At 37.0% G+C, this 13,748-nt stretch overlaps 1 protein-coding gene across 1 annotated transcript in view; it reads right to left on the reverse strand.

The window, feature by feature from the left end:
* PPEF1 (protein phosphatase with EF-hand domain 1) overlaps nucleotides 1-13,748 on the reverse strand; it is a 107,689-nt gene that overhangs the window by 58,558 nt on the left and 35,383 nt on the right. Inside the window, exons 5-6 of the mRNA XM_008065471.2 lie at nucleotides 9,439-9,553; nucleotides 6,126-6,172 (exon numbers count right to left, since the gene is read on the reverse strand). Coding sequence (XP_008063662.2) covers nucleotides 6,126-6,172; nucleotides 9,439-9,553 — 162 coding nt within the window. The remainder of the gene's footprint in view (nucleotides 1-6,125; nucleotides 6,173-9,438; nucleotides 9,554-13,748) is intronic.

Genomic DNA, 13,748 nt, shown 5'->3' on the forward strand with positions numbered 1-13,748 from the left:
CTGGGTGACAGAGTGAGACTCCAACTCAAAAAAAAAAAAAAAAAAAAGATTAGGTACTCCGCCAGTGTGGTCCGTTGAAGGTCCCAGTCATAATAAGTCCCAACTTCAGCCATCTCATCTTTTTATTAGCCAACATTCCCCAGTAAACTGTGATGTCTTTGGTGCCAACAACTGCATTTTAGTTATACTGCATCACCAAACCCTAGTAGAGTGCCTATTCATAGCAGGTGTTTAACAAATATATGTGAAATGAATGAACTCTGTATTCACTTTGTATGTTTCTACAATTTTTATGTAATACCTTGAACACTATAGCAAATAGATAAAAGTTTATTGAATGAATAAATTAGTGGACAGATTCGCTTTTGCATATGGTCAGTTGTAATGAGAGGTGTCTTGAACCAAACCAATCACTGGGATGAAAAATAGTAATATGGTGAGGCCTTTCAGTGACCCTACATTATAACTTCCTCTTGATTTATGCCCCTGGTTGACCTTGGACTAGCCTCAGACCTACAGCCTATTCATGCTATACAGTATAAAAGAACTGATGAAGAAGAAAGTGTCTAGCAAAACACCAATTGAAAGACGGATTAAAATTTTGCCTTAATTCAAAGTCTGAGATTTTCCCGGTTTCTCTTTCAGGTTGATGAAGAGAAATAAGTTAGCCATAGTATAATATAAACTTTGGCCACTTATAGCTCCAAAACTCCCCAATAGGATGTAGTTTGCCAAACTATTCCCCATAATTCAAGATTTGTTTCCCTTAAAACATAATAGTAAAATAAAGATCAGTTAAAGCATGGCCACCAGCTATTTCTAAACAGAAGATTGAGAGCCTGTGGTTACACTGATGTGACTCAGTCTCATGGCTTCTATCAGTGAACCAGAGTCAGGCATCACCTGTAACTGGCATTCAATGAGTTGTTGATGCATTGATGAGTACAAATTATTGCAGTGAGAATCAAAGACCACCATTTCCTGAAGCAACCAAGTGATTGCTTAGTCATAATTATGTACCTGCTGTATAATTGCTCAGCTGGCAACCTTAGTAACTGATACCACACACACACAAAAGGTGATCACTCCCCACCTCTCTTCTCATTTGAGATTTTCTTCTTCCTTTCCTTCTCATCTATTTTCCTGGCCCATTACTCTTCTCTAAACTATTCTTTCTCTTTTTCATGTTCTCTCATCCTCCTCTACCCAGGATCCAATCATGATACTCACTAGTACTATAAACATTGCTTAACAGAATTTTCCAGATCACTGAAGCTTATTGCTTTAAAACTAAAATACTTTTAAAAATTACTTTAAGCATTTTGGTTGGAGGTTTTTTTTAATGTGCCATTTGTTCCCTTTACTTCTTATTAAAGTATATACCATATAATCATATAACTTGAAACTTTCTTGACCATGCAGGTTCATTGATCTAAACATCCCCTCAGGCACTTCTGAGAAGTCCAAAACCCTCTTCACTATACTACACAACTCCAGATCACTGAATATTACTACTTCATTTTCTATCTCATTTTTATAGTTCTGTATTTCCTCTTACTGTCAGGAAAAGTTTTTACTTTTTATTGTTGTCATTACATCTGACTTGTGCCTCTTTCCCTCCTACTCCCTAATTCCCTAATCTACTGTGTAGTGGATAGCCAGAAAGGAAAACTTGTGTGAACTTTGTATGAAAGCAGGCTTTACTGATACATGTTCACAGGTCTTTGAATAAGGGGCCTATGGCCTGTCCTGTGAGTAAAGTTCATTGGCTTCATGACAACTATTACAAGTATTCAGAGACCCTTTTTACTTAATTCTGGGTTTGGAACTATAAGTGAAGATAAGTAAAGTAGACTGAAGTTTGACATCTGGATAGGTAGAGTATCACTGTCATTTGCATCCACATAGAAGTACTGTTTCCAGAACAGTTTGGTTTGGTTTGGTTTGGATTTTAGAGACAGGATCTTGCTCTATCACCCAGGTTGGAGTACAATGATGCAATCATAGCTCACTGCAGCCTCTAACTCCTGGGCTCCAGCAATCATTCTGCCTTCACTTCCCGAGTAGCTAGGACTACAGGGGCAAGTCACCATACCCAGCTCCAGAACAGTTTGTGTTCATTCTTTTTGGCTGCAGTACAATCGAGTACTCTATCATCATTCTGCATTTAAATCACTGACAAAAAAGGGCAAAATGCTGACTTTGGCAAGCTAGAGGCCATCGGATGGCTGGGACTTCCTCAGACATCTCTGTGTCCTGCCCTTTCATTTCATTGCCTTTAGTTAGGACACTCTTTTGCCATAAGCTAAGTGACCTGGCATCATCTTACGAGCTCACCAAGTTATTCTTCCTTCTCAGACACCATTAACTACACTACCTTTTCAGTTTCCTTTTTATTTATAACAGAAAGTAGGACCCTTATTCACATGTCACAAATTCCTTTAAAATAATAATATAGTTCCAGGAGTTTTTGCTGTACCACTGCTGAAAATACTACCAGTGATATTGTTGATCAGCTTTTTCCCCTCACTGCTTTATCATAGTTGCTATTTTCTTTTCTTTTCTTTTTTTTTTTTTGATTTGGAGTCTCACTCTGTCACCCAGACTGGAGTGCAGTGGCTGCTCCCAGCCACTGCAGTCTCTACCTACTGGCTCCAGCGATCCTTCTACCTCAGCCTCCCGAGTAACCAGAATTACAGGCACAGCCTATCATGCCTGGCTGATTTTTTTATTTATTGTAGAGATGAGGTCTCGCCAAGTTGCCCAGGCGGGTCTCAAACTCACGGGCTCAGGCAATCCACTCACCTCAGCCTCCCAAAGTGCAGGATTACAGGCTGAGCCACCGAGCCTGGCTCAGAGTTGCTATTTTCTTTGAAAAAAAAAACAAATTTTATTGTGTATATTTAAGGTATACAACATGATATTATGGGAATACATATAGATAGCAAAAAGGTTATTACAGTGAAGCAAATGGACACATCCATAATCTCACATGGTTATCCATTTTGTTGTTTTTGTGGCAAGAGCAGCTAAAATCGACTCATTTTGTATGAATCCCAAATACAGTACAATTTTATTATCTACAGTCCTCACGTTGTACATTAGATCTCTTTTCAGTTTCTTATCTTTTTTTTTTCCAAGTTAGGGTCTTGCTCTGTCATCCAGGCTGAAGTGCAGTGATCCATTCATAATTCACTATGGCCTCAATCTCCTGGGCACAAGCAATCCTCCCTCCTCAATCTTCTGAGTAGCTACAGGGGCACAGCACCACACCCAGCTAATGTTTTATTTTTATTTTTGTAGAGAAGAGTTCTTGCTGTGTTGCCCAGGCTGGTCTCAAACTCCTGGTCTCAAGCAATCCTCCCACCTCAGTCTCTCAAAGTGCTGGGATTACAGGTGTAATCAAGCAATGCCCACCACATCCAGCCTGTTTAGTTTCTTAAAATAGAACCTTGCTATCATCAATGGCTTTTCCCTCAGTTTTCCCCCTTAAACCAGGCAATTTCAAGATTCTGATGTATGTGGTTCGTTTCACGTCCAAGATATATTTTACCTTTCTCTCACTCAAGCCTGCCAGAATTCTAATACATGGTCCTTGCATACTTCTGTTTTCCAAATATCCCTATCACCTCTCTCTACCCAAATCCATCCCAAATATAATAGTGCCCTACTCTTTTATCACTGGGCTTGCAGTCTCTACTTCCTGAACACTGTCATTGGTTAGCTCTCAAAATATTTCTTGCTTCCATTTGAATGCTATATTTTCACTTTTAGTTCCTTTTATAGTACTTCTTGCCACCCACCTCCTCCTGTTCAATCTTTACATTAGCACCTTCCAGTTTTATATGCTCCATATAGCTCTGCCAATGGAATTAAAGAAACATGTTGGAATTCTCTCTTTTCTCATCTGTCTACTCCAGAGTCATATCCCTGATCACACCTTAATATCTTCAATTGCCTCTGGAGAAATTTTCTTTTCTAAATGCCTTGGAATTTAGTGACTACTTTTCCAATTTAAGTTACTCAACTATTTCTCCTTTTATGCATTTTCCAAAGCCTTTAGATAAAGAATAACCAGATTTTTTGTTGCTATTCTCCACATCCCCCCAACCCCTCCTCCTGCCTCAGATTGTAATTGCCCACAATAACAGGACTGAACTTTTGAACATTAGATATGAAGCTATGTACTGAGTTAAGCAAATCTCACTTCCCAAACCGTACAGCTCTTTGGTTTCCTCACACCCGTCCATCCTTCCACCTCTCTCCCACAGCATTCCAGTGGGGCCTGGAGAAACTCCATTTCATGATAAATAACTCTCTTCCTTCTTCAATCCATTCAGAAATACTTTGTAAAAACTGGGCCTCTCTTAAGGATGCTGCTGAACTCCTGACTCCTACAGCGCTCTTGAAGGAAAGGACCCATTCCTCTGTGGACTGTGTACCTAAGGGTCAGGAGCAGAGGAGGGTTTGCTTGCTCTCAGAGCCAATAACAGACCAACACTCTGCCACTCTCCTTTCAGACCCACTGACCTCTGACTAGACTTCCTTCTGCTCCTTATCTCTTGGTCCATGTGGCCAACTCATTTAACACACTCACTTTCCAGGTCCTTGCCCACCCCGTCTCCAATATTCTCCTTCATTTGCTTCAGTGGCCACAGTCTAGACTTCACCTCAGACCCTCTCCTCCCCTATTCCTCCTACAGTTCCCACCCATCCTGCCTACTAAAGCCATCACTCCCATCAGCCTGCTCCTGACCCTGTGAGCATTCCAATTCTTCAATCCTCCTACTTCTCCCAGTTGATTGGCCCATCCTGTCCTCTCTTCCTTCTCTACTCAGCTTGGATTCTGTAGCTGATATCCAGAATTGCTCTTTTACCATCCCCCAGCAAACCTTTTCCCAGACGTCCTATACCAACCTGCCACCTGGGTAGCCTCCTCCTTGCTCTGACTCCACTCCCTGGTTATCACACTCTGTGGCCTTGCTTAGGCACCTGCGGTTCTAAAGGAATCTTTTCCTAAGTGTCAGCTCCATTCACCCACTCCTAGTTTGGCCTCCCCCTTCCCTTCCAAGCTATGATTTTGAATGCATGAAATGAAAGCCTTGCATTTCCATTCTAATTTATTACTTTAAAATGCTTGTGGATATTTATGTCATTTTATCCATAAGACAACCTCTTATGGGATGGAAGCTCAAGATAATATTGCAGCTGAAAAAAATATTGAGGATCAGGGAGGTTATGCTCACCCAAGCTCTCACAGTCTCAAAGAATAGAACGGATTGATCATCATAATAATCAGAATACATTTTCTTTCAACTCATCTGAAATACCTATGCTATGCCCAATTATTTGACATGCTAGTTGTGGAGATAACAGAGGTGGGCAGACAATAAATGCATTAATAAAAAAAGACATTCAGAAGACCAGTATAAAGGAACACCACCGTAAAGGCAGGGACCTCAGGATCAGGTTTCTATATGCAGTCAATCATCCCAGAAGCAAACATTCAGGCGGCAACTCTTGGCTCAGAGAGAGAAATAAATCCAATCAAAGAGATGCAGAGGAACTCCATGCCAGCCAGGCTGCTTTGTGCCCTCTGTGCTGGCTCTCACAACCGAAATTCAATAAATGAAGAGGGTCATAGCACTGACAGAGCAGCTGAGCCCAGAGATGGTAAATTGGGGGAAAGAAGAGAGAGTAGTTTGGAATTTATTATAGGAAACTCCTCTCATGCATAATTAGTGTGCACTGGAAGAGAAGACTGGTATGTGACATGCTCATTTCTGAAAGAATAAAAATAAAATAAAAAAGACTGCTTCCCTCCTCATCCTGCACCATCTAGACATTTATGATGTCATAAAGACAATAAATACAATCAGGTAAAAATCTTAATGGATATACAAAATAACAATAATGTAGAACAAAAACCTTAAGTAAAATGTTTTATAAAAATTACGAGATGTGTGTTAAAAATGATATGCCTCTACACATCTTTGAGCTTTTGGATAAAAACTATTAAATTACATCTATATTTGTACATTCTCTAATAAAGCAAATATTGTTATCTGCCCTAGGATTGCCCTCCCCCAAGAAAAATGCAAATATTTAGCAAAATAATCATTTACCTTATAGAAGATCAAACAAAGATCATCCAGTTTCCCATGCAAATCACCTGAAATGCAAATGAAAAATCACTATTTAGTAGGAAACAAGATATAATGTCCATTTTGCTAAATAATTTTAAAACTGAAATACTGCTGATCTACTCCGAGTGTTCCCAGGGCATAGAGGTTTAATCCTATGATGATGTTCATTCAACAAGCAATTTGTTTCCATAGCACTCTTTCCTTCCTCTCCTACAGAGGGGACAGAATCTGGCACTGCAGTTACCTGTTCTGCAGGCACTTTGGCCATTTATACAGGGCTTTGCTTACTCTGGGCCAAGCACTGGACTAAGGGTTTTACATTAATTATCTTGTTCAGTCCTTACACCATTCCATGAATTATCATCATCATCATCATCATTATCATCTTACAAATGAGGCTCAGCTCAGAGTACTTAAGTAACTTATGCAAAGTTAACCAGCCACCAAGTATCAGAGCTGGAATTCAACTTCAACTTTAGCTCACTGCAAAACTCAAGCTTTTAGCAATTACTCTGTACAGCCTACACTATAATACCTAGGAGAGCAGCAACAGTATCTATTTCAGCCAGCATTAAATCCCCAAGTGCCAACCATGGTATCTGGTACATAGTAGGTTGTCAATAAACACATTTGCTTGCTAAGTGCATAGTTTTTTTAAAGCCATGCTTTTTGTTTCTTTAAATTTCATTTTTATTTTTTGTTGTTTTTTAAGTTTTAAAGCAAAGTTTATTAGCAAGAAGAAGCGAGGGTAGAGAGGGAAAGCAGAAGATTCATGCCAGAAAGGCCTGGCATGGGCGAATTTCTCTCAAAAAGAAAGACTGCCAAACCATGTTTTAAATATGTTCCAGCAGTAGCATGTGAATTTTTTAAATTGTGAGTAGACTGTTGACATTCTTTTGATGAGACATAGGAAAAAAATAAAAGCCAACTAGGGGAAACCATAATATATAAAGCTATTAATTAAAATATAAGAATGACTATGCAAATATTCAAAAGTCCTATTTGGATAAGTATTTCTAGGTAAAATATCTTTCATAAGCTCTGCTCATAAATTTTTATTTTTTGCATCCAATTTAATTATATAGAATTTAACCTAGGAATATTTTCCCTCAGTTTGCTCAAAATCCCACAACCAAGATTAACCAAATATATAATAGAAGACACCAGATGTACTGGGAATAATAAAATTAATATCTTTGCCAGCACTTATTTATAAAATATGACTATAATTTTAAGATTAATAGCATATTAATGTCATTATATGCTTAAATCTAATTGCTTTCATAAGGTCTCACTCTAAATCTAAGGAAATAAAGAATGTTTTACTTAGCTTAATATATTTTTTAATTATTTTATTTTCCTAATTTTCTTCAAGGTAACATTTTTCAAAGACTGGCGTATACAGGGCACAGGCACAGAAAGATATTTCTATTGCCAACAAAGGCAGGAGTGCAGAATTGGTCATCATTTATAACATAAATATAGATTTTAAAACCTCCCATATTTCATGTATGCAGAATGAGAACTATGAGGCGTATTTAGATGTGCGTGTAAAACATGTATCTCAAAACTAAAACAATGGTAAATTTTCATTATAATTTATCTTCCTTTTCTAATGTACTACTTAAATGGAAGATGATTTTGAAAATATGGCTCCAATTTTAAATTTTATTTTATATAATTAGCAAATTTTTCAAAGCGCAATGGGCTATTAAAAACAGAAGATAATTCTTATATTAAGAAAATCTACTAGCATTGTCTTTTCCCTTTACCAATGGTGCTACATGGAAAATTCCTGGAAATACATAAATTCTCAAAATATGGAGCTCTTTAATGAATGGAACTGTCCAATCAAACCTAATCTTAGTCTTATGACAGAAAATGAATCATCAGGTGCATGATGGGAGTTAGGATAGTAGATGTGGGGCTGCCTCCAACATGGGATACAGAAGATCTGATTTTAAATTCTGATATCGTCACTACTAGCTGAGTGAGATAGGGTGAGGGGTAGGAAGAAATTACTACATAGAAATGCATGAAGGCAATAAACTTTTCTCTCTGGGCCTCACCCGTAAGAGCAAGGGATAGCTAGACTAGACTATCTCTGTAAGAATCCTTACACTGTGGGATTCTAGAACTTCCATACCCTCTAATTAACTCTTGTCTTCTTTCAGATCCTTTTTGCCAAGGATAAGTCTGCAGTAGCAACTGAAGGTATACTGGAAACACAGGGTAGCAGATGCCACTCTTTGTTTTGACTATAGCAGACCTAGCCCTGGCCTCATAGGCTTCACAGATTGACATGGCTTCCTGGGCCCCATAACCTAAAGTTCTTTATTTCCATGAAAAGTAAAGCCAAGTGAGGCTTTGAATAAAAGACCCCCTCTGCTGGGATGCATCATCTGCTAGTCATAACTGATTAGGTTGGAATTGAACCATTAGAGAGTCTTCAAAAACCTGAGTCAGGGTATGTCATGAAGAGTGTACTGCTGTATCAAGCCCCTGCCACCACTGTCAGATGCCAGAAATGGAAATGTTTTAATTAGATTGTCAAATCCACTTCTACCTGCCAGAATAAGAGAAACACGAGCTAAAAACTGATTTGGAAAATAACAATCACTGTTTTGTAACCTAAAGGCTTAATTAGAAGTTAAGGGAATTGCTGTTCCTTCCACGCACCCCACTCGCAAACAGTTGCAAGCATGCTGAGCACCAACTGTGATGAGTTGCAATGTGTACTATTTCTTGAAGCAATATCCTGCCAGGCTGGACTATATGATAGCAAAATCTCAAATCTTGTTATTTAGAAGAACAAGAAACAGATTTCTGGGACATTCCCACTCTTCTAAAAGCTGCAGAGACCAGTTGGAAAAATCCAAAACAGCAGCCAAGGGCAGAGAAGAATTTAATCTCCACCCTGCCTTGGGCTTTTCTCTTCTCAGTATAAGTGGCTTGCAGAGGCCCACCTAGAAAAAAGCAACATGGAACAAAGATAATGAGAGCTAGACGGAAGGCAAAGAATGTGTATTCCACCCATGGGTGGTTTTCCACATTAAAATGCTGTCTGCCTTTATAAAAAGCTATGAGCTCTTTAATTTCTCACATAATTAATTCCTGCCAGCTGGTATGCAAAACAAAGACAAGATGGGGAACAGTATTATCATGATAGATAATTCTATATTAACATTTTTCCCTTAACACAGTCCAATTTACACAGTTTTCAAGTTAGGCAAATGATGTAGGACCAAAAGGCTTCTAAATATTAATTTGACAACTCTGCTCTGAAACTTACCACAGATTGTTATCTCTTTGGAGGGAGAAGTTTTTACGTGAGTGATATTCGGCATTTGCATCAGAACTCTCTTGGTTTCAATTAGCACCTCTAAGACATAATGAGCATGAAGTATCTGTGAGGGGGAAGCAGAAGAAACAGATATATAAACTAGGAAGAATGACATGACTGTATAGAAAACTATAGAGGTGGAGCATACGAGCACATTTCAGGTTGCTGTATTTCAGGATAATCTCTAAATTATCATCAAATAGATTATTCTAGCACAGTGTATAGCATATAATAGATACTTGTAATTGAATAAAAGGATGATCATCCTAGGTCCTTGGTGCCCAAGAGAAGTAAGGGAAGATAATCTCTTGCCCTAAGGAAATGTGCAGACAAAATAATGATAATAATACAAGAAAAGGATAAAAAGGAGAGAACAAGGAAAAAAGGTAGAGAGTCTGTTGAAGAGGCATTGCATTGCATTTGTTGGGACATTCTGCTACCTGGGATGGACACTAAGTGTCATTGGTCTCAGAGACCCATGAGGCAGCCAGACAAGCTCTCAAGAGAATCCTGAGTCAGGCCTCCCAGGTGTGGCTCCATTATTTGGTGTACAATCTTGAGAATTTTCAGAACAGCAAGCACATTTATATAAAAGTTTAAGTATAAAACATATTCCAAACTCAGATAAAACACTATGCCTGGTCTTAAAAAAACTTTTTAATGCAACTATTAGAAAATTCTAAATTGTGTATGTGGTTCACATTATATTGCAATTGGAGAGGACTGAATATTCTAAAAATCACTGAATGGTATAGTATACTTAAAAATGGTTAAAATGATCAATTTTATGTTATATCAATTTTATCTCAATTCTTACAAATCAAAATATACATGATCCTTAATGGAAAAACATTGTATGTACACTGTGTTGAATCTTTTATTCTTAACAACAGAATTTTTTCATTTTTATACAGTCAAAAGTATCAATCTTTTCTATGACTCCTTAGACTGTTATATCTTTGATTTCCTTGAACATATTAAGCATATTTATTTTAAACTCTGATAATGCCATTAACTAAATACCCTACAGGTCTGTTTCTATGGTTTGCTGTTTGCCTCAGTTTCCCTTCATGCATCTTATAACCTCTTGTGCCTGGCTATATTTGTATTGAGTTATGGAAATCATACATAAAAAACTGGAGAAATAATTTCAGGCCTATTTTCTTTCAGAGAGGACTTAAGCTTGCTGTTGGCACATGGCTAGGAGTACTAGCTAAGATTATCGCAATTCAGTCTCAGGAATTACATGACTCTTCCAAGGTGTTCTTCAATCTCTGCAGAGCCAGTCTACTTCTAGTTCATTCTTACTCCTATGTCCTTTAGGGTCCTAACTTGAGAATGTTAGGTTTTGGGATGATGTCAGAGAAAATGGTGGAATAGGTAGCTACAAGATCCCATCCCTCCACAGAAACATTGAAAAATCAACCAAAAAACCTGTCAGAATCAACTTTGTTGGAACACTAGACAATATTCCAAGTTTACAGCAACCAAACAAACACTGAATCAAGAAAAAGGAAACAAGCTCAGCACAAGCAGGAAGTAAAGACTAAGATTTGCAAGTGTTCTGGCTAAGCAGTGAAGGAGTACCCCAACCCAGAATCAATCTATGATAACTGGGAGAAATTTGTTTCTTTTTTCTCCTTCTCCTTCCCATCCCCCTCCCCCTTCCCTTCACTCCCCTCCCTTCTTCTTTTTTTAATGGCTCCTGGTGTTCAAGGAAATCTCTGTCAACACACTAACTGAACACAAGTTAAAAGAACAGAGATTGCAGAGATCACACACATAACTAGACCTAATAGATACCTATAGAATATTCTAACAACAGCAGAGTATACATTGTTCTCAAGGACACATGGAACATCTTCCAGGATAGACCGGATGTTAGGCCACAAAATAAGCCTCATAAATTTAAAAAGATAGAAACCACGCAAAGTATCATCTCTGATCACAATGAAATGAAACTAGAAATCAATAACAGAAGTACAACTGGAAAATTCACAAATATGTGGAAATTACACAACATACTCTTAAACAACCAATGAGTTAAAAAGATTACAAGGGAAATCAGAAAATACTTTGAGAGAAATGAAAATGAAAACATAATATACCAAAACTTAAAGGATACAGCGAAAGCAGTGCTCAGAGAGAAATTTATAGTTGTAAATGTCTGCATTAAAAAAGAAGGATCTCAAATCAATGACCCAACTTAACACTTCAACAAGCTAAAAAAAGAAGAGCAAACTAAACCCAAAGCTAGAAGAAGAAAATAAGGATTAGAATGGAGATAAGTGAAATAGAGAATAGAGAAACAATTGAATCAATAAAACCAAAAATTGATTCTTTGAAAAGATCAACAAAATTAACAAACCTTTAGCTAGACTGACTAAGAAAAAAAGAGAGAAAATGCAAATAACTAAAATCAGAAACTAAAGTGAGAATATTATCATCAACCTTAAAAAAGTAAAAAAGGATTATAAGAGAATACTATGAACAATTGTACACCAACAAATTAGACAACTTAGATGAAATAAATAAATTTCTAGAAACACACAAATTATCAAAACAGATTGAAGAAGAAATAGAAAATCTGAGCAGATTTGGAACAAGTACAGAGATTGGATCAGTAATTTAAAATAAATAAATAAAATAAAAAATATCATAACAAAGAAAAGTCCAAGACCAAATGGCTTCAATGATGAACTCTACTAAACCTTGAAAAAATGTCAACACCAATCTTTCTCAAACTCTTCCAAAACTTGGAATAAAAGGAAACAATTCCTAACATTCTATAATACCAGTATTACTCTGATACCAAAGTCAGACAAAGACACTAGAAGAAAAGTACAGACCAAAAGCCCTTTTGCATCCCTTATAGATGCAAAAATTCTCAACAAAATACCAGCAAACCAAATGCAACACATCATGACCAAGTGAGATTTATCCCTGTAATATAAGGTTGGTCCAACATAAGAAAATTAATCAATGTATCACACAACATTAATAGAATGAAAGGGAAAACACATACACAATCATCTCAATTCATGTAAAAAAAGGCATTTGACAAAATCCAACAACCTTTTATAATAAAACCACTCAGAAAATTAAGAACAGAAGGAAACTTCCTCAACAGAATGAAGGGCATTCATGAAAAACCCACAACTAGCATTAAATTCAATGGTGAAAGACTGAAAACTTTCCTCTTAAGATAAGGAATAAGATAAACATGACCACTCTCACCACTGCTATTCAATATTGTACTAGAAGTTCTAGTCACAGTAAGTAGGCAAGAAAAACAAACATAAAGTATCCAAATCAAAAAGGAGTAAATAAAATTATCTCTATTCACAGATGACATGATCCTGTATATAGAATATTCCAAAGAATACATACATGTACACAACAAAAAACTACTAGAGTTAACAAGTACATTTAACAAAGTTGCAGAGTACAAGAACAACCCACAATGAGCAATCAAAAGAATTAAGAAAGCTATTTATTTTACACTATCAACCAAAAGAATAAAATACCTAAGAATAAATTTAATCAAGGTGGTGAAAGACTTGTCCACTGAAAAATACAAAACATTGTTGAAAGAAGTCAAAGAAGACACAAATATATGGAAAGATACCATGGATTGGAAGATTTAATATTGGCAAGATGGTAATGCTACCCCAAATTATCTTACGGTTCAATGCAATTCCTATCAAAAATCCCAACAGACTTTTTGGCAGAAATGGAAAATTTGATCCTCAAATGCATTGCAAAGGGCCCCAAATAGTCAAAACAACATTGAAAAAAAAGAACAAAGTTGAAGGACTCACACTTTCCTATTTTGAAACTTACTACAAAGCTACAGTAATAAACACAATTGCAGTATTGGCATAAAGAAAGACACACAGACCAATGGAATAAAACTGAGAGTTCAATAACAAACCTATATATCTATGGCCTACTGATTTTTGGCAAGGGTGCTAAGACCACTTAATGGGGAAAAAACAGTTTCTTCAACAGATAGTGCTAGGACACTGAATAGCCATATGTAAAAAAATGAATTTTGATCCCCTACTGTACAACATATATAGAAATTAACTCAAAATCATTTCTAGACATAAATGTAAAAGCTAAAACTACAAAACTCTTAGAAAAAAAACATATGGGTACCTCCAGGTATATTCCCAGTAGGGAGATTGCGGGGTCATATGGCAGGTCGATTTTTAGATCTTTTAGGAATCACCAAACTGTTTTCCACAGGGGTTATA

Source organism: Carlito syrichta, unplaced genomic scaffold (genome assembly GCF_000164805.1).
Source record: "Carlito syrichta isolate Samal-C Ts95f unplaced genomic scaffold, Tarsius_syrichta-2.0.1 Scaffold308488, whole genome shotgun sequence".
NCBI lineage: Eukaryota > Metazoa > Chordata > Mammalia > Primates > Tarsiidae > Carlito > Carlito syrichta.